The 22,409-nt window shown below is 35.5% G+C and overlaps 5 protein-coding genes and 1 non-coding gene across 7 annotated transcripts; 3 read left to right on the top strand and 3 right to left on the bottom strand.

The window, feature by feature from the left end:
* The first annotated feature begins 2,486 nt into the window (after window positions 1-2,486).
* Window positions 2,487-4,700, top strand: LOC125609044 (transcription factor TCP4-like). Its single transcript, XM_048779825.1, has 2 exons — window positions 2,487-4,222; window positions 4,313-4,700. The coding sequence occupies exon 1, from the start codon at window positions 2,981-2,983 to the stop codon at window positions 4,190-4,192; it is 1,212 nt and encodes a 403-aa protein (XP_048635782.1). The 5' UTR covers window positions 2,487-2,980; the 3' UTR covers window positions 4,193-4,222; window positions 4,313-4,700.
* Window positions 4,701-5,953: 1,253 nt separating this feature from the next.
* LOC111215705 lies at window positions 5,954-7,327 on the bottom strand. Of its 2 annotated transcripts, none has more exons than XM_022719695.2 (2): window positions 7,145-7,327; window positions 5,954-6,780 (listed from the first exon to the last, which is right to left on the bottom strand). In XM_022719695.2, the coding sequence occupies exon 2, from the start codon at window positions 6,768-6,770 to the stop codon at window positions 6,120-6,122; it is 651 nt and encodes a 216-aa protein (XP_022575416.2). In that variant the 5' UTR covers window positions 6,771-6,780; window positions 7,145-7,327; the 3' UTR covers window positions 5,954-6,119. The 2 variants fall into 2 exon arrangements, with proteins under 2 accessions (XP_022575416.2, XP_022575417.2); XM_022719696.2 differs by having other exon boundaries at window positions 5,954-6,796; window positions 7,145-7,279.
* Window positions 7,328-9,125: 1,798 nt separating this feature from the next.
* Window positions 9,126-9,199, bottom strand: TRNAI-UAU. The gene has a single exon. It is a non-coding gene; the product is annotated as a tRNA-Ile (tRNA).
* Window positions 9,200-9,594: 395 nt separating this feature from the next.
* Window positions 9,595-12,275, bottom strand: LOC111215704 (probable E3 ubiquitin-protein ligase ZFP1). The gene is made up of 6 exons (XM_022719694.2): window positions 12,134-12,275; window positions 10,975-11,580; window positions 10,554-10,882; window positions 10,354-10,452; window positions 10,123-10,284; window positions 9,595-10,015 (listed from the first exon to the last, which is right to left on the bottom strand). Exons 2-6 carry the CDS (start codon window positions 11,555-11,557, stop codon window positions 9,818-9,820), a joined length of 1,371 nt encoding a protein of 456 aa, XP_022575415.1. The 5' UTR covers window positions 11,558-11,580; window positions 12,134-12,275; the 3' UTR covers window positions 9,595-9,817.
* Window positions 12,276-15,927: 3,652 nt separating this feature from the next.
* On the top strand, window positions 15,928-17,985 carry LOC106397474 (RNA exonuclease 4). The gene is made up of 9 exons (XM_013838059.3): window positions 15,928-16,110; window positions 16,205-16,286; window positions 16,366-16,444; window positions 16,665-16,746; window positions 16,853-16,961; window positions 17,097-17,185; window positions 17,278-17,342; window positions 17,422-17,500; window positions 17,592-17,985. Exons 1-9 carry the CDS (start codon window positions 16,027-16,029, stop codon window positions 17,742-17,744), a joined length of 822 nt encoding a protein of 273 aa, XP_013693513.2. The 5' UTR covers window positions 15,928-16,026; the 3' UTR covers window positions 17,745-17,985.
* A 599-nt stretch (window positions 17,986-18,584) lies between these two features.
* LOC111215703 (reticulon-4-interacting protein 1, mitochondrial-like) lies at window positions 18,585-20,654 on the top strand. Its single transcript, XM_022719693.2, has 7 exons — window positions 18,585-18,867; window positions 18,988-19,215; window positions 19,316-19,389; window positions 19,495-19,651; window positions 19,746-19,865; window positions 19,955-20,063; window positions 20,210-20,654. The coding sequence occupies exons 1-7, from the start codon at window positions 18,637-18,639 to the stop codon at window positions 20,386-20,388; spliced, it is 1,098 nt and encodes a 365-aa protein (XP_022575414.2). The 5' UTR covers window positions 18,585-18,636; the 3' UTR covers window positions 20,389-20,654.
* The last annotated feature ends 1,755 nt before the right edge of the window (window positions 20,655-22,409 follow it).

Here is a 22,409-nt window from a genome sequence, read left to right as displayed (position 1 = left end):
ATGAGTGGTGAAACATTATTGATATAATTAAAAAGTAACAATTAAAATAGTGTATTTATTGTTTCTTAATATGTGTGTAAAACCTTAAACATCTTATATTTAAATCCATAGGGAGTATATACTTAGAGTTTAGAGATGAGGGATGAAGTAGGATTTTTGAAATGTGAAAGTTATGATTATAATAAATATATAAATAAATACTTTAAAATATAATTTTTTAAGAAACTAGTTTCAAAAATAATTTTTGATTTTCAAACAAAAAAATCAAAAACAAATTCATAAAAGAAACAAATTTATAAAAACAAGTTTGAATATGAAAAGGTATAATTTTTTTTATTTTTTAAAATAATTATTTATTATATATATAGAGAACAAATGTATAAGATTATTTTGACATTCAATGAAGCATGTATTTTTAAAAATGTCTATTTAGCGGTGGTAAACATAAATAGTGGTATAAGAAATGGTAAACATGAAAATTTTCCTTGAATATTTGATCTATTTTCTTAAAAAGACTAATAGAAGATGGAAATTCTAAATATGTCCTATTTTATTGGCTATCTAAATTTGTATAAATGTATGACTATGTGGTGGCATATTATTTGTATAGTTCACAATCATTTTGTATAATTTTTATTTTGTTGACAAAAAACTATATGTATGCATAACCAAAACTTTGATATTCAGCTTTGAATTACTCTTTTTGTTTCAAAATATATGATGCTTAATAAAGTGTCTGATGTTTCAAAATAGAAGATGTTTTTGTATTTTAATAACAGTTTTTATATTTATCAAAAACTTTGTAACTAATAATATTTGGTAGTATATTTTATAATTAGTTAAACATTTTTATTTTTATTTTAATGATATTTTCAGATAAGAAATAAGTTTTTAATAGTTGTGCAATATCCTAAAATTTTGGATGCTTAATAAAAAAAATATGGAATGGTATGAATTATTTATGGAAGTTAATGGAATGGAATCAACATTTCACTTATTCCATAACTTTTTTAATTTAGAAAGATTTTTTACTTAAAAGTTATTTTTTCGGGAACAAAATGACATGTTATGAAATGAAGTGAAATACCTTTGACATCTCTTTATTGTAACCAATGAACATTTTTTAGAATGTAAAAGAGTTAAGCATTCAGATTTTATTCTAAAAAATGTATTTCAATTGCATTTTTCATGTATTTTGGAACAGATGGATATTTTTTAAAGAAGAGATGGATAAATTTGGGAAACAACTAAACTAAACTTTGATTACCCAAAAAGAAACAAAGTAAAGAAAAAGGTGAAATATTAAGGTGATGATTGTTTCAATAGTTTTTAGTTTTAGTTTTTGGTTTTTAGATTTTAGTTTTTGGTTTTTAGATTTTGGTTTTTGGTTTTTAGCTTTTGGTTTTTGCTTTTTGGTTCTTAGATTTTGATTTTGGTTTTTGGTTTTGCAGTATTTTTTTATTTTTCAAAAATGAATTAATGTGTTACTTTGAAATAATACAACAAAATAGAAATAAATATTTATATTTACAATTAAAATTATCAAAATATTGTGATAATTATTTTAAAATAAAATACAATAACATATTTTAATTATTATAGTTTTATAAAAAAATATATTATAATAAAATATTTATCATAAAATTTATATAAATTGCAAAAAATTAAAAATATTTAAAAGTTTGAATCTATTTAGAAATTTTTCTTATATAAATTATTTTTAATTTTATAAACTTAAATAGTAATAGTTTTTCTTAAATATTATAAATTATATAAAAATAAAAAATTTTAAAATTTTTAAACTAATTATAAAATTTCTCATATAAATTATTTATATTTTCTTAAAATTGAATGGCTATTTTTATTTTTCATGACTAATACAATATATTGTATTACTAAAACATATTATGTTTTATAATTTTAGTTATTTTTAATGTGACTAGTAATTATTAAATTATTCTATTATTTTATATAGAGAAATTAATAACTAAGCTTTAAAATTAATTAATATTATTTATAAACTATATAAATTTATTTTACAGATATTGAACACAAATAAATTATATCACATTATTGTTTAAATTATAGCTAATGTACCAAAAATTGTATGATTATTTATCTTTATGAAAATATTATTTATTAATTATTAATTAATTAAATGTTGTAGTTTCTATCCAAAAAAATCAAAATTCGTTTTTCTTTTTGAAAGCTCCCAAAAGTTAGTTTTTGGTTTTTCTTCACAAATTAGTTAAACTTTTCAAAAACTAGTTTCCCTAAATTTTAGGGAATCTATTTATTAGAAATCTTGATTGGCAAATTAAATGGTTTCTACAAAAGCAAAAACTAAAAACTAAAACTTGATTGGATGAAAAATGGTTTTTGTAAAAACAAAAACCAAAAACTAAACCAAAAACCACAAACAATCAACCTCTAAAAAAGAAAAGAAAATTGAATGTGGGAAGAGAAGAGATGAGAAAGAGAGATCTTTAATGAAAGAGCAAAAACACTGTCATCTTACCAGTTGCGTCATCATCAACCCACAACACTCTCCTTCTCTTACTTTACTTTACCATCCTCTTTAAATTTTCCCGAGAAACAAAAAAAAAAAAATCGAAAAAGCTTTTTTCGCTGGGGTTATTTCTTGATTGGTCAGTTACTCATCTCTCTCTCTCTCTCTCTCTCTCCTCGCTTGCTTCATCTGTTTGGTCTCCTTCTTACTTTTTTTTTATAGCAAGTACATAGAATTTTAAAAAGAGAAGTAGAGAGAAAGATTCAGACATGGGTTAGTCTTCAGTTCTTAACAAATCCTCTTCTTCTTCTTTGGCTTCTTAGGGTTAGGGTTTTTTTAGGGTGAGAGAGTATGCGTGAGTTACATCCTTTTTGAGCTACTCTGGATTCTTTACACGACCGCCCTCTCCGCCGTCGCCGCCTCAACGAAGAAGAAGAAGAAGACGCTGAGCTTCCTCAATATGCTCAACCAATGGCAGACGAAGCTCACAACTTTCTCCACCCTCCAGCACCACCACCGCCTTCTTCAATGAGCCACCGCGAGGCGGCGAACGGCGGCTGCGGCGAGATAGTCGAGGTGCAAGGAGGTCACATTGTCCGGTCGACGGGAAGGAAAGATCGGCACAGCAAAGTCTGCACGGCCAAAGGGCCACGTGACCGGCGCGTGAGGCTATCGGCTCACACGGCGATTCAGTTCTACGACGTTCAGGACCGCCTCGGCTTCGACCGGCCAAGCAAAGCCGTCGACTGGCTTATCAAGAAGGCTAAAGCTTCCATCGACGAGCTCGCTCAGCTTCCGCCGTGGAACCCCGCCGACGCAATGCGCAACGCCGCCGCAAACGCGAAACCGAGAAGAACCGCCGCTAAAACTCGAATCTCTCCGTCGCCGCCGCCGTCGCAGCAGCAGCAGAACCAGCTTCAGTTCGGTGGATTCGACGGAGCGGCGGAGCATCGGGGGAACGAGAACGAGTCGAGTTTTCTCCCGCCGTCGATGGATTCGGATTCTATCGCTGACACTATAAAGTCGTTCTTCCCGGTGGTTGGCTCTTCGACGGAAGCTCCTCCTCCGAACCAGCTTATGCACAGCAACTACCATCATCATCACCCGCCGGATTTGCTTTCTCGAACTAATAGCCACAACCAAGATCTCCGTCTCTCGCTGCACTCCTTCCCGGATGGTCCACCGTCTCTTCTCCACCACCACCACTCCGCGTCCGCCTCCACCGCCGAGCCAGTTCTGTTCTACGGGCAGAGCAATCCGCTAGGGTATGACACGTCGACGGGTGGTTGGGAGCAGCAGTCAATTCAGAGGCTGGTGGCTTGGAACAGCGGCGGAGCAACCGAGACAGGAAACGGAGGAGGAGGAGGAGGGTTTCTCTTTGCTCCTCCAGCTCCTTCGACGACGTCGTTTCAGCCAGTACTCGGCCAAAGTCAGCTTTATTCTCAGAGGGGTCCCCTTCAGTCCAGTTACAGTCCCATGATCCGTGCTTGGTTTGATCCTCACCACCACCATCAGTCCATCTCCACCGATGATCTCAACCACCATATTCCTCACCCGGTTCACCAAGGTGAATTCTCTTCCGGTTTCCGCATACCAGCACGGTTTCAGGGCCAAGAAGAGGAGCAGCACGATGGTTTCTCCAACAAACCGTCATCTGCTTCCTCCATTTCTCGCCATCGTTAACAATCCAAACAATTATCCTCTTTGTTCCAGGTTATTACAAAGTCTGTCTTTTTTTACTTCAAGTTCAGTACTTTTGAAGTTGTCCTGTTCGTTGAACTAAAAAAAGAAAACATTTTGCAGGGCTTGTCAAGCTTCCATTCACATTGAAAGCTTTGGCTTAGATTGTTCGGAACAGGGAAGACGTTTGTATTCAATGGCTTGAAAGAAAAAAGGCAGGAAAAGGATGAAAGAGTAGAGAAAAAAGACCATACAGTCTCAGGTTCTTCTTCTTCCAGTATCCTCCTGACCTTTGTCATTTGTAATTTTCATCTTTTTTACCTGTAGCTCAGTTAAGGTTAGATTCCAAGGTTTCTTTCTTGTTGTTGTTGTATCTGAAAACCTTTTTGTTGTGTGTTGTATCATCATCATCATCCTCTTGTTACTCCAATAGCCAGATACTTGAGAAATTTCAGTTCCCTGTTCTTGTTCTCCATGGATGCTGTAATAAAGTCTTGCACTTTCTCTTTTATTTTCATATGGGTTTTGCTACCTTTTTCTCAGCTTATAAACTGTTAAAAAACTAGGTCGGTAAATACCCTCTCCAAACTAGATATGATCATTGTTAGGTTGATTCTTATATCTCACTCTATACTTTTGGACCCAATGATAAGAAAGTTAGTCATTTTCAATGAACAGTAAGTTTTGAATTGTTGCTTCTTCTGGAACATCATGTGGATTTAGCCAGTTTCCTTAAATTACAAGTGAAAATTTTCCTCACAAGGAGTAATAAAAAAGGATTGTTTATCTATATCTGATGTCATTAATTGTTCTCTCTCACACACCTACTTTAGTGGTAGGAGGATATCCACCAAACTTGAATGTGATCGTTGTCTTCTTTCATTAGTAAAAGAATGGGGACATGAGATAGGTATAGAGAACCGCCCATGTTTGTCTAAATGTAGGAAGCTGATCAAAACTACTCCCCATCATCTCCATCATTCATCTTTATACAAATAATTTTAGATTCTGCAAAGTTAGTCAAAAATACAAACTTGGGTTGAAATGCATGGTTTCAGATGTTCATTTTATATTCATTTAGCTGATAGTTATTAAAACTCTTACAAATTTAAACCTTTTGAAAGAAAAAGCAAACACCTTTTCATGTGATGTAATAAATACGTCATCAACCACACCAAATGAGAAGGTTGAGATTTATCATAAAGTACCTTCTACTAAAAGATAGAAAGGCTGAGAATCTTTACTTTAACGTCTCATGACTCAAAATCATCAGTAACTTTGATCAAAAAAAAAAAGGGTCTCATCACTCAAAATCATATTCAATCTACAATAGATTCCCACTTTTTATTTGGTCTGTCAACTGATAATATCATCAGTAACTTTGTTCTTTAAGACAGGTAGATAACATAGTACAGTGTATCTGTTATATGACCAAGTAAAACATTTCACACTAAACCTCAAAAATATCTAATGGGTTTGAGAGTGATGTCGAAGAAGAAGAAGATGGAGCCAAGATTGTAAAAGAGCTATCACTTTAAGAATGGTCCCCTCTCTCTTTTCACTTCTTGTTCATTGCCTTTAATTTTTACTGAAGAAATTCACATTGACAACATAAAAGGTGATTCACTTTTTCCTCTGACAGAAGACTATGACGACTCTTAAAGTCCAGTCAATTTAGATTAGAGATTCGCCAATGTAAGAACTTGAATACATGTGAAACTCAAACCTAAGAACATCTCTAAAGCTCTGTGGCTCATCAACATGTGAAGCATAAAACAATTATATAAACACATGAGTTATCACATCAGTCTTTGATATGAAGTAGACACAACATATATAAACATACATTGGAAAGTTTCTGTGACCAAATAAGACAGGTCCCAATTGGATAACAAATTAAAGAATGGTCTTAAGGTGAAAAAACAAAAACTCAATCTATGAAACCGGTTCTTCTGAAAACAGCATTCCTTACCTGTCTGAGATCTCTCCCTTTAAGTGTTCTTCCAGCTCCTTCAAGCACCGAGCAAGACAGTAAAGAAGACTGCGCCAAAGACCGAGCTACAATCTCATGTGGAGGAAGCATTTCACCTTCTTCCTCCTCCTCCTCATCCTCATCCACCACATCAGTCAGCTTGAACTCTTTCTTATGACGATTCATCATCGCCGAAGATGCTAACGGCACTTGAACCGGAGCTGACTGAGGAAACTTCCCTCCACCTATAAAAGAAGCTGTATACGGAAGCCTCTCTTGAGGCGGTTTAGGAGCTGAGGGAATGGTTCGAGCCGAAGACGAAGAAGGCGAGGAAGAAGCTGCAGGCTTATGGTGAAAGACGTGGTTGAGGTAGCTGTTACCAGAAGGCTCGGGAAGAGCAGCGAGGATACCAGAAGCTTCCACGTTTTTCAAACCGCTTTTGCTCCGTTGAAGCTGGCGAGCAGGCGGGTGTTGAGAAGGAGAAGAAGACGGAGGAGTGTGAGTTACGTCTATCGAGAAGATGTCGTCTTCATTGAACTCACCATCTGCAGAAGAAGCTGAAGCTGGAGAAGACGATGAAGGGATATCGATGCGTGGACTTTTGTTCATTTTTGTTAAACTGCGAATCAGAGAAACTTAGGGGTTGATTTGATCAGACAATAGTCTCCACCACTAAAGATTAGATGTATAGAACACGTAACTGAAGTGTGGAGCTTTAACTAGATCGGTCCAAGTTTGAAAAGTTTTGATTTTTTAAAAAAAAAATTAGAAAAATGTCGTTTTCAACCAAATCTTTCAAGAGATTTAGTGAAAGGAACTCAACCCTGACGTGGGATTTTCACAATAATTTGATGTGAACAAGAAAGTTCAGTCATTTTTCCCAGAAAACTCTAATTGAGAGAGATTGCATCAAACAGTAAGGTCGAGATACTATTAAAGAAGATGAATTTAAGCAATTATCATTCAAGAAGGATTAATATTACCTCAGCTCTGGGAAAAAGAAGGAATACAGCAGCAAATTAGATGCGCATGACCAGAGCTAGCTAGCTAGCGATCTGAATGTTTAGAAGCGACAGAGAGAAAGAGAACACGAAGAGACAGAGAGAGACGAAAAGCGACAAGACCTGATTCAGATTCTATAACTTTAGTTATGTCGCCGACTCATTGTATCGAAGGCCCAATAGAGTAAGCCCAAATAGATTAATTTTAAAAACTGACATAACGTTGAAGATCTTTCGTCACCGAGGTCTGGGCGTTCGATACTCGGATGGTCTTGTCGGATCCGGATTCTTTGGGTCGGTCTTACATATTTACATATTTAGATCCAATAAAATAATTAGAATTTTTTTTATCGGATTCGGTTCAGGTTCTATCAAGTTTGGATCGGTTGAAGTTTTATATCGTTGGATCAAATGAGATAACTAGAATTTGTCGATTCAGTTTGGTTCAGTTCTCGGTCAGGTTCGGATAAGATCATGTTGGATCCGGCTTAAAAATACCTAAACACACAGAAAAAACCTGAAAACATTAAAATGTCCAAATTCTTACCCAAATTTTGATTATTCTGATTATCCAAATTATATTTTTGAAATTTTAAAATTTTACCTAAAAACCAAAATCATATCCAAAAACCCATATTTTAAACTTAAAAAAATACCTATGATACCAAAACTATATTGAAACACTTATATATACTAGAAGTTTCGGATATCCATCGGATTTTGGATTTAGATCTGGTTGGGTCCTCCAGAACAAGACCCAATAGGATAAAAAGATCGGTTCGCTTTTTATCTGAACCGGGAGTTTTCAGATCAGTTTTGGATCGGATCTTCGGGTCCGGGAAAAATGCCGAAGCCTACTTTATGATTGGTAAAACCTGGTTTACCCGAGGTCTCCTTTGTGATCACATTGGGTGATAATATCTCCGGTTTCCTAGCTGATTTGTTCGGTTCAGTGACTAGGCATTGAGTCCTAATCTCCCAAGGTCGAGCTGCTATATCCACTGTTCTTTCCAACTCAATTCCTAGTTTTCTTTGTCAAGGTTAAACCAAGCTTGACCTAGATATTGTGTAGCATCAGCACTCTGCTACAAGGTATCTGAAACACAAACAAGTAATGTACCCGAGTCTCAGGCCGTTGGCCTGATGAGAGAAGGCAGTAGCCATTGCTCGTTCACGCTTCACCGTAGCCTCTTCTCTCGGATGTATCATCGCCAGAATTTCTATTGTTCAAGAACCACCACACCACTCAACTTCTAGCTGCACCAGCTAGAACTCTTACTTTACACCACTAAATCTCTTTGCGCTTTACAAGCTGCATAGTCTTTTTCTCGCCTAAAGAATTCACAAGAACCATAGTTGTGGAGAATGACAAATCTAGTAAGCTTGGAAAGACCTTTGAATATGAATAATAGCGATTTCTATGGTAAGCGTAGTTGAAACTGAACTTGATTTGATTTCTGAAGGTACCTAAAAAGAACATGTTTTGAAGTCACTAGTATACAAGAATGAAACAGAGTTTTTTTCCTAACGTTTGTCTCGATCTAATTTGTTCATTCGCAATAGATTAGAGAATGGAATAATTAGCCAGATCCCATGACAAAAGACTATCGGTATTAAGTCGACAGATACAAAACAACAAAAGGTTTTATTGGAGAAGATGATGGAGGCTAAAGACTTAACCAGAGTATGTGATAGTTTCATAGTGATATGGTGTTTAATATGTGTTTTTTTTTTGCTTTGAAGGCACGAGAAGGTTAATGATGAGTGGTGCTTAAGCAAATGGCGAGAGAAAGAGGAGTTGAAGCTTCGTGATTGACATTTCAACCAAAGGTGAAAGATGGTGTTTGATCTTTTTCTTCAAATACAATGTGGGTCTGTCTGATAATTTAATAGTTTGGGATTGAATTGTTAAATTTGCTAAAAGTTAAGGGTGATAAAAGAAAAAAAAGTAAAAAACTCAAAATGTTCCCGGCGGGGCTCGAACCCGCGACCTTCGGCTCATAAGACCAACGCTCTAACCAACTGAGCTACGGGAACTGCTTGCATGTATATTCTGATTCTTGTATTCATACCTATTTTCTGCTTATATATGTGGTATTGTTAGCTCAGGACGCTTCTATCATATATACAAACCATGACTTGCCAAAAAGCTTGGAATATTGGAGATGATGATCCGGCTACTTTCCCTACAAAACATAGTATCTATGTCGGATCTAAGGACGATGTTTCCGAGGTCAACAAGGTGCTTCTCAAGTTGATGTCCATTTGTTCGGGTAATTAGGGAAACTATACAGATGATTCTCCCTTTTCTTTACTTTGTTTTCTTCTTGTTCCTTGGCTTGGTGTAAGTTTCTCAGATCATTATAATGCTTACTTTTTTTATATAAAGATATTCAGCAATCTATGAACAAGAAAATAAATGGTGCTAGAGGTAAAGAAGACAAAATAAACTTCAGAGGAGCAACCAAATGTACAAAGAACGAAAGAAGCCTATACAGTTTTCATAGTCACAAAGCCAATCTCAGCTTTAGACTGTTATACAAATTATGTGCCCAAAAGTTTTAAATTTACAGAACTTGGGGGCTGAAACTTACCCTGACTCTATTTCTCTTACAAAACCAATATTTATAAGCATTGTTGAAAAAACCATAACGTCTATTTAGGTTGAACTAGCAGAAACCTCTCTCCTCCTATAAATTTTTTTATCGTTCCTTCTTCTTTTCCATGACCAAGTGCCTCTGATTTACACACTGGGCAAATGTTCTTGATAACCAACCACTTCTTCAAACATTCTGCATGATACTCGTGTCTGCAATCCAGCGTTGCGATCTTATCTTGGTTCTTGTAGTTTTCCTGTCAATCCCCAGTTAGGAAAAAGCCAGTTTTACTACCAAGAAGAGTGAGTGAGGAACGTTTGCATAAGCTTGGAGGATGCAGTCTCAAGATTTCTTGGGCTTTACCTGGCATATAGTGCAAGAATCTGTTTCTAGATCAGTAGATGTAGCATCTTCCAGGTTGATTCTGGTCGATAAAGACGTTCTTCTTTTCAGAAGAGCTTCCACATCTTCTTCTGATAAGCCAGTCTTCACAGTGCCAATATGGTCGCTCAAAGCAAGAAGCTCCTGCGCCACCGCAGGTTTGTATGTTAATAAGACAAGAAAAACAAATATAAACTCTTCACATGTCCTCACCTCATACGACATGTCCTCTATGTCCAAGCGCATGTCTTGATGATGATCAACATAATCAACAGCATTGTAGAAGCCTCTTTCTCTGAACACTGCAACTTCCTAAACATAAAACAGAAAAACGCCAATATTAAAGAATAAACATTTTTGAACAAAGTGACACTAAAAGATGAACAAAATGTGCTAAAGAGGATGTTAATTACATCTGTGGGAAATGCTCTAAAGCGAGGCAGTCCATGGTTTCTAAGAGTCGCTGCAGGTACAAAATCATCTAGGGGACGTTGCGGGTTTATACTAAACCCAGTTGATTGAACTGGTCCCACATGACTGTAGGAAGCATCATGAATAGTCATGGGAACAGTGTATGAGACTGAAGCCAAGTGAGGTAATAAGGTGGGAGGAGGTGCCGGATGATGGCTAAAATGGCTGTGTCTAGGGTATACAAATGGTGTTTGGTTTCTGCTACTAGATGTTTCATGGTATCTCGGAAAGCAGACATTACCAGAGTCTATGGAGCCAGTAACACCGTGACCTAAGAAATCAAACAAGACGAATAATTAAGATTTTCAAGAACTTGCATATAAAGACCAGTCTCAGTGTTGAGAGAATACGGATATTAATTACCATGCATATAAGGTACAGAGGGTGGTTGGGGCCAAAGCGAAGAAGAGGATCCATCAGATGTGTTGCCATTACAATGTTGGTCATACCAGACTGAGCCAGGAGGTGGAAAAGGATGAGCTAGATAGCTTCCTTGAATGAAATTATTATGAACATGGGAGAGAGGCGGATCCATTGTAGCTGCTCCTGCTCTGTTCCTCACACTCCTCTCATCTACTGGTTGTGGGCCATAGTGTGGGAATGGGAAAGGTGCTTCTGCAGTGGTTTGATACTGAAAATTTCCGGGCATAACTTGAGTGCTCTTTCTTTTGTATCCGTGACTCATAACATGTGCACCCCTCTCATGTTCAGTGGAAGTACCTCCAGGAACAAACGGTGGAGCATGAAAAGGCGCATAAGGGAGATGGATATGTGGTGGGGTTGACATGGCAGGACGTTGATGATGATGGCACTGTTGAAGCCCGTATAACATTGAGTTGTTGTCGTAAGGTTCGAAACTAGGAATAGAGATATGTGGAGGAGGGATGCCAAAAGCTTGAGAATGCTGCTCCATGTCTAAACTAGTCAACATATTTCTTTGTCTCATATTGATAGTTGCAGAAACCCCCCCTGGCAGTGGAATTTTAGAAAAATCAACAGCATTAGCGAGAGAAAAAAAAACAAGTGAATTTCTTACAGAAAAGAACAAAAGCTGATTCTAGCAAGTTTGGTTCAATAAGCACAAGTATAATATTTAAAACGTTCTGACATCTAGCAATGGAAGCAAAACATACAAAGAAAGAGAGTAAATATTCTTCTCTAAGTATCTCTCCAAGAATGTAAAGTCTAGAAACCTTTCCCTGTGACTTTTTTTATTATAGAGAGGCACAAAGAAACTGTATCCACAGACAACACATTGAACATTAAGCTTCACGGATACATTGTGTAAAGTATGAAAATCTAGCTGCAAAGATCAAATTTAATTCAGAAAGCAAGGAACACCAAAATCATATGCAAAGATAAGTCCATGCAACATTGTAAGTCTTCAGCAGCTCCTCAATGTATTCTAAACCATTTCAAAAGATGATCAACCCACCAATATATTACCAAACAACCATATACTCAAAATAATCAAAAGCTCGAGAATCCAATTATTTTGCGATGATCATAAGAGGTTGATTACCTGATTATCCAGATTTAATCAGGGAGATAGAGAGAGAGATCAAAGGAGGAGGGTGATGGAAGGTTTTTTTATTTTATTTTCCTCTTCTCAGTTTTTCTTTTCTTTTACAATATTCTCTTTATGCTTATCTTTACCTTTCTAAAATATAGGTTTCGAATGGTAACCAGCTTTCCGCTCTGCATCCACAGTTAACGGTAACAAAAATCTCTATATCTATACTATTAAAGCAGAATCCCTACTAGGATTCTACCCTTAGTTTTTCAAGTTATTTACAAATGTATGCCACTCCCTTATTTAGATTTTTTCTAATTATTTTTGCCTCATTTAACATCAAATGAAAAAAGAAACAAAATCAGTTATGCTATAATTCTGAGGACATTTAGGCATACGTTGGATATTTACTTCCTTAAAAAAATGCTATATTCACTAACCATAATAAATTTACATACTAATCTATTTAATTAAGGCCTATTATTATTGAAACGATTTCATTAGACCGTTTAACCAAAAAAATCCAACCAAAATGCCTCCGTTAACTTATCTAACGAGTTTAAGGTCCAATCTTATTTTTTTAAACAAAAATATATTTTATAATACTGATTTTATCATCTAACCTATAATTTATTTTCTATCGTTTATTTCAAATTGTTAAATACAAATAAACAATTATGTAAATATTTATATTATATAGTACCTTAACATAAAATCATTTATTATGTCATTTTGTCCATAATATTGATATAGCAATTATAAGTGTAAGAATATTTTAAAATTATTATAAAATTAAATTTAAATATAAAATAAAAATACAAATTATAATAGGTTATTAATAAAAAATAAACTAATATTATCATATCAATAAACTAATATTGTCACAGCAAAATCATAATTGGTTAATAACAAGTTGTTGGGTTTTTACCAAGGTTTTCAATCAGATTTTAATAAAAGATTTTTTCATTGAATCCGAACAAGATTATATACATGGTTTCATCTTGATCGGTTCAACCACTGATTTGGATCAGATATGAAAATAGTACTTGAACCTCAAACATTATAATAAATTAACATTAAATTATTTATTTTCTAATAAAATGTTGACATAAAAAACTGGTGTGCTTTCAAAAATATTATTAGCTTCTAAATCTAATAAAGATAAAAAAAAATTTGTATATTGATGGTTAGAACTATAATACAAATATATGACAAGAAAAACTCATTTTCAGTGTAAAATCGACAATTCACATCATTACTCTATATATATATACACTATTAAATCACACATATCATCTTTAAATCTATTTCGAAAAATACCATATTTTGAAAAAAATGAAAATGATAAAAGTTTAAAAAATTTTATTGTTAAGATATGAAAAGAAGATAATATTAATTTTTAAATTAATTTCAGTAAATGAAAAACAAAATCCGCGCTTTTCAAAGCGCGGGTCAAAACCTAGTATACTTTATATCTATACCATTTTTATAACTGTTAGAATTGCACCGCAATTAGACCACTTGTCCCGTACTACTCAACCCGCAATCACCATTCGGGAGCCATAATAATTTTTCTTTTCTTTTACAATATTCTCTTTATGCTTATCTTTACCTTTTTAAAATATAATAATATTTTTTTTCACTGGTTTCTTAGCTTTTTGACATCAATTGTTATATTTTTGGCTAAATAAAAAATAACTGATTGATATCCTAATTATGAGAAAAACGTTGTTATTGGTCAAAATTGTTGGCTTTTATTTAATGAACACGAGCTTTAGATTTCACATCTAATTAATTAATACTACTTTGAATAATAAGATTCACTTTTGTCTAGTACCAAAAGTAGAGATGTCAAACAGGTTTACCCATCCCGTTCCGTCCCGTACCGCAGCAGATTAGTCGTCGAGCGGGTTACAGCGGGCCTGTCCCGCGCGGGCTGCGGTCTTCAAAATGTCGGCTCAAACCCATACCGCAAAATATATAGGCTTTCACGGACCGTCCCGCGGGACGCCTCCTTATCAAACCGCCTACTACAGTTTTTTTCATGAATCCTCAAAAGTATAAGAGTTGTCTAAGAGAGTTGAAGAGAGCTCATTTAGCTTCGCTAAAGACTTATCAAAATAAATGCCACAAAACTCCGTTTGTGCTTGCGCTCTTGAGTTAAAAGCCTTCTTTTGTTATCAGCAAAAGCTTTTGTTGAGTTTGAATCTGATTGAGTTGTTATCTTTGTAATAAGTTGGCTCAAGTGTTTTATGTCTTCATCAAACCATCTCTCTTTTTAATTATTTGGATTGCAAAGAAAATCGTGAATCACTTTACCAAATTATACAAATGACGTTTAATACAACTAACTTTTCTCCTAAACAACACCATTGTAACCAAATTTAATTTAAGAAAAACAAAACCAATCAACTTAAACAAGAAATATCACATTGTAATAAAGCAATTCATAGTTGTGTGTAATAAAAAGAGAAAACCAAATCAAAACAACACCAGAGCTCGAATCGTCATCGCTGGAGCTCGAATCATCATCACCGGAGCTCGAATCATGCATCATCGCCGGAATTCTTTATGTTTTATGGGGGAAAAGTCACAAGAATCGTTTTCTCTCTCTCTCTCTCTCTCTCTCTCTCTCTCTCAATGTTTTAGGCGAAAGCAGACATGGGGACTTAGGGTTGCGTGTCTTCAAAATCCCGTGGGTTAAGCCCATCCCGCTTTCGACCCGTCCCGCTTTTGACCCATCCCGCTTTTAACCCATCCCGCTTTGAACCCGTCCCGCGAGACCCGCAATTTTGCGGGCTTACCAAATGGAGGCCCAATCCCGCCCTGCAGCAAGCCTTTACGGGTCAGGCCCGCGGTCCAGGTCCTTGATTGGCATCCCTAACCAAAAGGCATTGCCAATTTAGCAAAGAAGAAGAATGTGGTAGCCCATAGTGAATACTAACATGCTCTTAACTAGTAACGATTTTGTAAAAAAATTAAAGTATTTTTCTAAAGAAAATCAATGATATTTTAATTTTTTTTTAAAGAAAATCAACGATATTTTTTGGGTTCGGCTGTTGACCATTTTGAAAATAAGAAAAACGAATAGAAAAAAACGTTGAAGAATAATAAAAAAAACGTTGTGAAATAAAAAAGAATGGTTATTTTATCTCATATTTAAATTTCATATTTAACAAGAAATAACTTTGGAAATGAGAAAGTAAAATTATTTCTTATGAATAGTTATTTTTTTTAGGAATGTTAAGACATCTTCCTCTCTACTTTATTTTTTTTTTTAAATAGAATAAAAGTGAATATAACTTTGGGAATGAGAAAGTAAAATTATTTCTTATGAATGGTGATTTTTTTTAGGAATGTTAAGACATTTTCTTCTCTACTTCATTTTTTTTAAATAGAATAAAAGTGAATATGGAGTAAAGAATGCTCTAACTCAACTTCATATCTCACTCCATAATAAAATTTACTTCATAAATGGAGTAATCTTTTTTGTATATTCATCACTCCATTATGTAGTAAGAAATAGAATATAATTGTAGCAATTTTACTTCATTTTTACTTTTATTTTATTTTTTAAAAAATAAAGTTTTACATTCGAGATGTTCATAGAAAATACATTATTTCTGGTAGTTCCTTTGGAATTAAATTCAATCTCTACTTACACCAACAACCGAAACAAAACAATAATAAAAAAAATTAAAAACATTAAAATCAATCTCAATATTAATTTTTTTTTTTTGGGCAAAATCTCAATATTAATTAATACGCGGTTTGGTTTCGTTAAACCAATCTTAGCGAAACGGTGTCGCTTACTCATAAGCAGACATCAGCTGTTTCAATCTATAGGTCTTAAAAGTTAAAACCTTACTCTTGAGCCGCCTAGTTCGTGTAGGAAGAAGAAGATGAGTTCTGATCTGAAGAGAAAGCAGAAGAAGAAAAACCCTAAACCCGTTCAGATAAACCCTAATTGGTCACTCCTCCAACAAGTTAGTATCCTTCTCTCTCTCCTTTTCCCTTTCTTCCACACTTTGTTCAGCCATTGATTTTTCTTTGTTTGGTTCTCGGTCATTGTCATTGCAGAAGCTGAAATCTGATTCGAATAACTCGGGCAATCGAAAATCTTCAAACAATGACGACTCAGATGATCCCAGGTCCATATTAGGTACCGAAAGTTTCGAACTTGAACTTTGGTTTTAGGTTCTAAACAATGGTTTGGTCTCTCAGTGGTTCAATTCTTGCAGGGAAGCGGAAAGAGAGACCTGATTCGGAGGTGGATGTTCCTAAGATTAGTCCTTTAGCACCTGTCAATGACGATACCAGGTAGGTCATGTTTGCTGTTTAGCTTTGTGGACTTTCTGTCGCTAAGATAATGACTAACTAGCTAAGAGATACACACTGCAGTTGACGACACTTTTTAGCATTTTTAAACAGTATTGGGAAATTGCCTATGCTAGAAAACAAAAAAAAAATAACAAGGATTTTGCTAATATATACTGTATTTTTATTTGAGCAATATGTATATCAACAACGTGTGGGGTAGTTTGACAGATGAAGTGGCTATGGACTGTGAAATGGTTGGTGTCAGTCAAGGAACCAAAAGCGCCCTTGGACGTGTTACCTTGGTATGTATACATTGAATGCCTTTCTCTTAATCCATCTTCTTTAGGATTATACCCGTCTCTCCTCCTACGTGAAGCTAACTGGTTGTTTCACCTGTGTTATTGACAGGTAAATAAGTGGGGGAATGTTCTATACGATGAGTTTGTGCGTCCTGTGGAACGTGTTGTTGACTTTCGAACGCATATTAGTGGGATTCGACCTAGAGACTTAAGAAAGGGTTGGTCTTACTTTCATCTTTTCTTACCTTCTTCTTGAACCTGTCAACATTCCTATCCTCTGAAAGTTTAGTGTGCAAATGAATTGGAACATCTGCTAAAAAGTTTGGAACTTTCATCTTTGTTTTAATCTTCAGCCAAAGATTTCCGAGTGGCTCAGACCAAAGTAGCGGAGTTAATCAAGGGGAAGATTCTCGTGGGACATGCCTTGCACAACGATCTCAAGGTCTGTGCCTCTGTGTTTTATATCACAAATCTCGAATCTGCTTAAATTGCCTATAATACATTAGTTTTAACATAACTAGACTTTTGCAACAGGTTTTACTGTTAACTCACCCGAAAAAGGACATAAGGGACACAGCAGAGTATCAGCCTTTTCTCAAGTATTGCTCACACCTCACCAACCCCTCTCTTCTCTTTTCATCTTGTCCTAATGAACCCACCTTGTAATCTTCCAAACAGGGACAAAACAAGAAAGTCACTGAAACATCTTGCATCTGAGTTTCTAGGAGCCGACATCCAAAACGGAGAGCACTGTCCTGTAAGTGTCTACATCTCACAAACATCTTTAATTCCACTTTTATCATGTTCTTTTAGATCCGCAAGTCTTTAACTCTTGTTTCCATCGACAGATTGATGATGCACGAGCCGCAATGCTGCTTTACCAGAAGAACAGAAGGGAGTGGGAGAGAAATGTGAAAGACCAGACACGGATGAGGCTGAAACAAAAGAAGCGTAAGCCTAAGAAGAAAGTAAAGGAAGCTAATCACACCTCAACTGTTTGAATCAACCAAACAAAGCTAAAGCAAACATTCTGATCAAACAGAAACCAACAATAGCTGAAAAGTTTTGTTCGTCTCTTCCATTTTTGCTGTGGGATTTACTTGTTAGTTGTTAGCATCAGGTTCCCACAATGTACCATCTTGTTGTATACAAGTTTATCACGACGTTATACCATATTAGCTCCTGTATCATCAAAATACTCGTTCTCTTGTTCACTTATTTTGTGCTGTTTGGTTTTGTCCAGTTAGGCTTCGTACATTGTTCAAGTCTCTATTCACTGCTTCTTCACTTTCGTAATAAGCGTTATTTTAATATTTTTTCTGTTAAATAAAATATATTATTTTAAAATTTAATGCAAATTATAGTTATTTTCAGCTTTAAATTAATTGTAAACTGCATTGATTTTATAAATAATTTTATTTATTTTAAATATTATGAATCAAATAGATGTAATTAATAATAATTAAATATATTTCAATTATTTTTTTAATCTGTATCAAAATGTTAAAGTGGCATTTTTAAGAAACGAATAAAATAATAGAGACTAATGGTTTTGGTTCGGTACATGCATAATGACTATTCAATTTTGGTTCGGTATCCACAATTACTAAATGGTTTTGCAACAGGTTCGAGCTGTACATTCCTCTGGCTCCAGCTCAATTTCAAGAATTGACACATTGAGCCGGTTGGTTTATTAAATTTCTGGTTGAATCAGTTCGGTTTGTTCCAAACCGGGTTGATCGAAACCATCAGCTTGCATGTAACAGTCAAGTAAACAAACCCGCTCTGAGGACGCTAACGCTGCCACGTCTTCAATTTTCCGTTTCTGAGTTACATAAAAACCTTTAAAGTCTTAAAATAGAAGAAGCAGATCTTCGCATCGACGAAGGAGAAATGCGAGTGATGAGATCGTATCGCGGTAACTCTATCGCCGGATTGGTGTCTCATCCGGCGAGGTTAAGTCCCCTACGGAGCATCTTCACCGGTTGCCGCGCAGTGATGCTGCCACGATTCGGCGGCCCGGAGGTTTTGGAGCTCCGGGAGAATGTCCCGGTGCCGAATCTCAATCCGAACGAGGTCCTCGTCCGTGCGAAAGCTGTTTCGATCAATCCTCTTGATTGCAGAGTGAGTGGATATAATCGGAGATTGTTGGATTAAGATTGGCGTTATTGATGCTGTGGATAAGAGTAGTGAGATTGATGTTATGATTCTTCTGTTGATATTGGCGTGTTGATGATCTCACAGATACGAGCAGGATATGGGCGTTCTGTGTTACAACCGCATCTACCTGTTGTAATTGGACGTGACATCAGTGGTGAAGTTGCAGCCGTTGGTAACTCAGTGAAGGCATTTAAAGTAGGGCAAGAAGTTTTTGGTGCGTTGCATCCTACTGCGTTGAGAGGTACTTATACTGATTATGGGATACTTTCTGAGGAGGAGCTCATTGAAAAGCCATCATCGGTTTCTCATGTTGTAAGTGGGAAGATCTCTATATGCCCTTTACATCTGTTCTACTTTGATTTTTTTTTTTCTGTTGAGAGTTTTCAGCTGTTCTTTTGTTTGCATCTTGTAGGAGGCGAGTGCTATTCCTTTTGCTGCGTTGACTGCTTGGCGTGCTTTGAAGAGTAATGCTCGGATACTCGAAGGGTATGGTTTTTGAGAAACTTTTATTATCTGCATGTGGCAGGAGGATGAGACTAATACATTCACTCAGAAGCTGAGACATGTTCCTAAAAGCCTTTCTTTTTGCAGACAAAGGCTATTAGTTTTTGGAGGAGGAGCAGTAGGTTTTGCTGCAATCCAGCTGGGCGTAGCCTTTGGGTGCCATGTTACAGCCTCTTGTGTTGGTCAGACCAAAGAAAGAATACTAGCAGCTGGTGCCGAGCAAGCTGTTGACTACTTAACCGAGGTAGTGACAGAAGATGTTTATTTATCTGCTGATCCAAAGTAGAGCCATGACTATATTGTTCTGATTCAGCAACCTTGATTTGTTTCATGGACAGGACATTGAGGTGGCTGTAAAAGGAAAGTTTGACGCTGTGTTGGATACTATTGGTCGGCCTGAGACCGAGAGAATAGGCATAAACTTCTTGAGGAAGGGTGGCAACTATATGACTCTCCAGGTATACAATAGTTCTTTTGTCTCTGCCTTACGAGCTACCTTTGCTCTTAGAAAAGTGTTTTTATTCTCTCTTGCATTGATCTATTGAAGGGTGAGGCTGCATCATTGACTGATAAATACGGTTTTGTGATTGGGCTTCCGCTTGCAACTTCACTCTTGGCGAAGAAAAAGATACAGTATCAGTATTCTCATGGAATAGGTATATCATACATCTCTCTCTACATTACTCTCACTTTAATGTTTCAGGAACTATTCTTTTCTTAAGACCTGTCTCTTTAAGCTTTTTGAGAGTGAAAGAAATGGTTACTCAGATCAAATCTGAATGTAATGAACTGAAAAATACAGACTATTGGTGGACGTATATGAGGGCTGATCCTGAAGGTCTAGCTGAGATTCAACGGTTAGTTGGAGCCGGAAAGCTAAAGATACCAGTGGAAAAGACGTTTCCTATAACCGAAGTTGTAGCAGCTCATGAAGCCAAGGAGAAGAAGCTGGTTCCGGGTAAGGTGGTTCTAGAGCTCTGAACTATATACATTAGGGGTAACAATAATAATACCTGCAGAGCTCCCTAGCAGTTCGTTCTTTTTTTTTAGAAATTACACGCATGAGAAACAAATGTTTTTTGCGTCTGGAGTTTTCTGTAAATGAGATCTATCAGGCTTTAGGATTCACATCAAGAACATAAAGTTTCTGTATAGACTTTCCCAATGGTTCTTTTTATTTGGACATTGTCTTTGTTGCAAGTTGCAGTAAACCAAATCAAATCGAGTAATGAAAAATGGTTTAGTAATGTGTTTTTCTGTTGTTGTCATCTATCTATAACATATTCCAAACAAACAACAAAATAATCACTGTAATATGCTGAATTTATGATCTTGATGATTACAACATTGTCTGAGATTTAAACCCTAAGATGTAAGGTGTGAACTATTGAACCATGAGATAACGTAGATGTCAAATTCGATTAAATAAATTATACATAATTGTTAAATATGTGACGCGCCTAAGTTGTTCACATGATCGAACAAATCCAAAAATTGTATGCATGTGAGATTGATGATCTTCTGGATTATACACATGTGAGTTTTTACAAACCATTGCTTTTAGTCTGAGATTTGAACCATATATGAGATCTAAGAAGGCTCGAACTATTAAACCATATGATATAACGTAGATGTCAATCTCAATTAAATAAGTCATACATAATTGCTAATTGTGTGACGCGAAGCCAAAGTTGATCACATGATTGAACGCAAAGCCAACCTCATAGCATTCACTCTACTTTTTAGTTTCTTGATTAAAAAAACAAATACTCTTAATAGTTAATTAAATTACCTCGAGTTGTCATTAAAAGCATAACATGGCAGGTGTTAAACAGCTTATTAAATGAATGTTTTGTCTGGTTCTCGTCCTTTAATGGTCCAGTCAAACTTCTGCATCCTCTGCCAGATCAGCAAACGAATTTAATTCTTCACACGCGCTACTATACGCGTGGTATACACAGCCTTCTTACCGAGTAACGCTAGCAACGTCATCGGTGGGGACAAGGAAACATTCTTTTGTTTTTCCCGTCCAAGCCTTCGAAACTTTTTCAGGTACATGTATGTCACTGTTATTGGCTAGTAAACTAGTAAGTCAGTAAAAATCTTCCAAGTCGTAACATTATTTCAGTTCTTTATTTTCTTCTGAAGATCTAGTAAATTCATATACTCTGTTCTACTCTACATACTCTATTATTTGTTGGGGACCAATGAGCACGTGTTTATAATTTCATCAAACTTATTGTCAGTTAAATCGCGTAGGTCTCTGTGATCAATTTGCCATTTATTATATACATAGTTATACTAGTCTTAGTAAGAAAAATATGATATGGGTTAGTCTAGGATTTGTTTTTTTTTGTTGTGAAATAACGTCTAGGATTTGTTGTTACCTTTGTAATGATATATAGCTTCTGCATATCATGCACTGCTTTTACAGAATTTGTCTTTGTAACAAATAACTTTAAGATAGCCCAATGAAGTAGGTGTTTAGTACTTACTATATACTCATATATAGTACAGACAGATAATTTTAAATTCAGGAAGAGATATTGGTGTTTAATTGATAAATTAAATAAAAGTACGAGTGTTTTTAGAAGCATGTTAATGCAATGTTATGGCTTATAGTGTGGTCCTCTAGTCTTTTAATGGTCTGGTCAAACTCCTTTCTTCTCTCTGTATGTCTGCCACCTCACCCACCTATCTTCCTCTATTATTCTGTTTATTATGACCGTTACTTCGCGGTTCATTACGCGCGCATTTTCTCACGCCATTTTTTTTTCTTTTTATCAACATTTTCTCGCGCCATTATATTCAGTAAATGGATCAATTGAATGGAACTTTTAGACTACATGTGAAAAATGCGCATTTTAATCTTCATGAAGTTTATATATTTGGTTCTTTCGATATTTGGGTATTAAGTTTTCTATCAAGGTTTATTTGTTTGTTCGAGGATCTATATATTAAATTTTTTGTTTGGTTTTGTATCTATTGATAAAATGCAATTT

The sequence above is a fragment of the Brassica napus genome, chromosome A5, assembly GCF_020379485.1.
Source record: "Brassica napus cultivar Da-Ae chromosome A5, Da-Ae, whole genome shotgun sequence".
Taxonomy (NCBI): domain Eukaryota; kingdom Viridiplantae; phylum Streptophyta; class Magnoliopsida; order Brassicales; family Brassicaceae; genus Brassica; species Brassica napus.
This window is presented reverse-complemented; position numbering and strand designations above follow the sequence as displayed.

Coding starts and splice junctions, on each gene's coding strand:
- LOC125609044 (XM_048779825.1), top strand. CDS start 2,981: ATGGCAGACGAAGCTCACAACTTTCTCCACCCTCCAGCACCACCACCG.
- LOC111215705 (XM_022719695.2), bottom strand. CDS start 6,770: ATGAACAAAAGTCCACGCATCGATATCCCTTCATCGTCTTCTCCAGCT.
- LOC111215704 (XM_022719694.2), bottom strand. CDS start 11,557: ATGAGACAAAGAAATATGTTGACTAGTTTAGACATGGAGCAGCATTCT. Junction 10,285..10,353: donor TAGAGGACATGTCGTATGAG/GTGAGGACATGT, acceptor GCGGTGGCGCAG/GAGCTTCTTGCTTTGAGCGA. Junction 10,016..10,122: donor ATTCTTGCACTATATGCCAG/GTAAAGCCCAAG, acceptor GGGGATTGACAG/GAAAACTACAAGAACCAAGA.
- LOC106397474 (XM_013838059.3), top strand. CDS start 16,027: ATGAGTTCTGATCTGAAGAGAAAGCAGAAGAAGAAAAACCCTAAACCC. Junction 17,186..17,277: donor CCTTGCACAACGATCTCAAG/GTCTGTGCCTCT, acceptor CTTTTGCAACAG/GTTTTACTGTTAACTCACCC. Junction 17,501..17,591: donor AAAACGGAGAGCACTGTCCT/GTAAGTGTCTAC, acceptor TTCCATCGACAG/ATTGATGATGCACGAGCCGC.
- LOC111215703 (XM_022719693.2), top strand. CDS start 18,637: ATGCGAGTGATGAGATCGTATCGCGGTAACTCTATCGCCGGATTGGTG. Junction 19,216..19,315: donor CATCATCGGTTTCTCATGTT/GTAAGTGGGAAG, acceptor TGCATCTTGTAG/GAGGCGAGTGCTATTCCTTT. Junction 19,866..19,954: donor GCAACTATATGACTCTCCAG/GTATACAATAGT, acceptor GATCTATTGAAG/GGTGAGGCTGCATCATTGAC.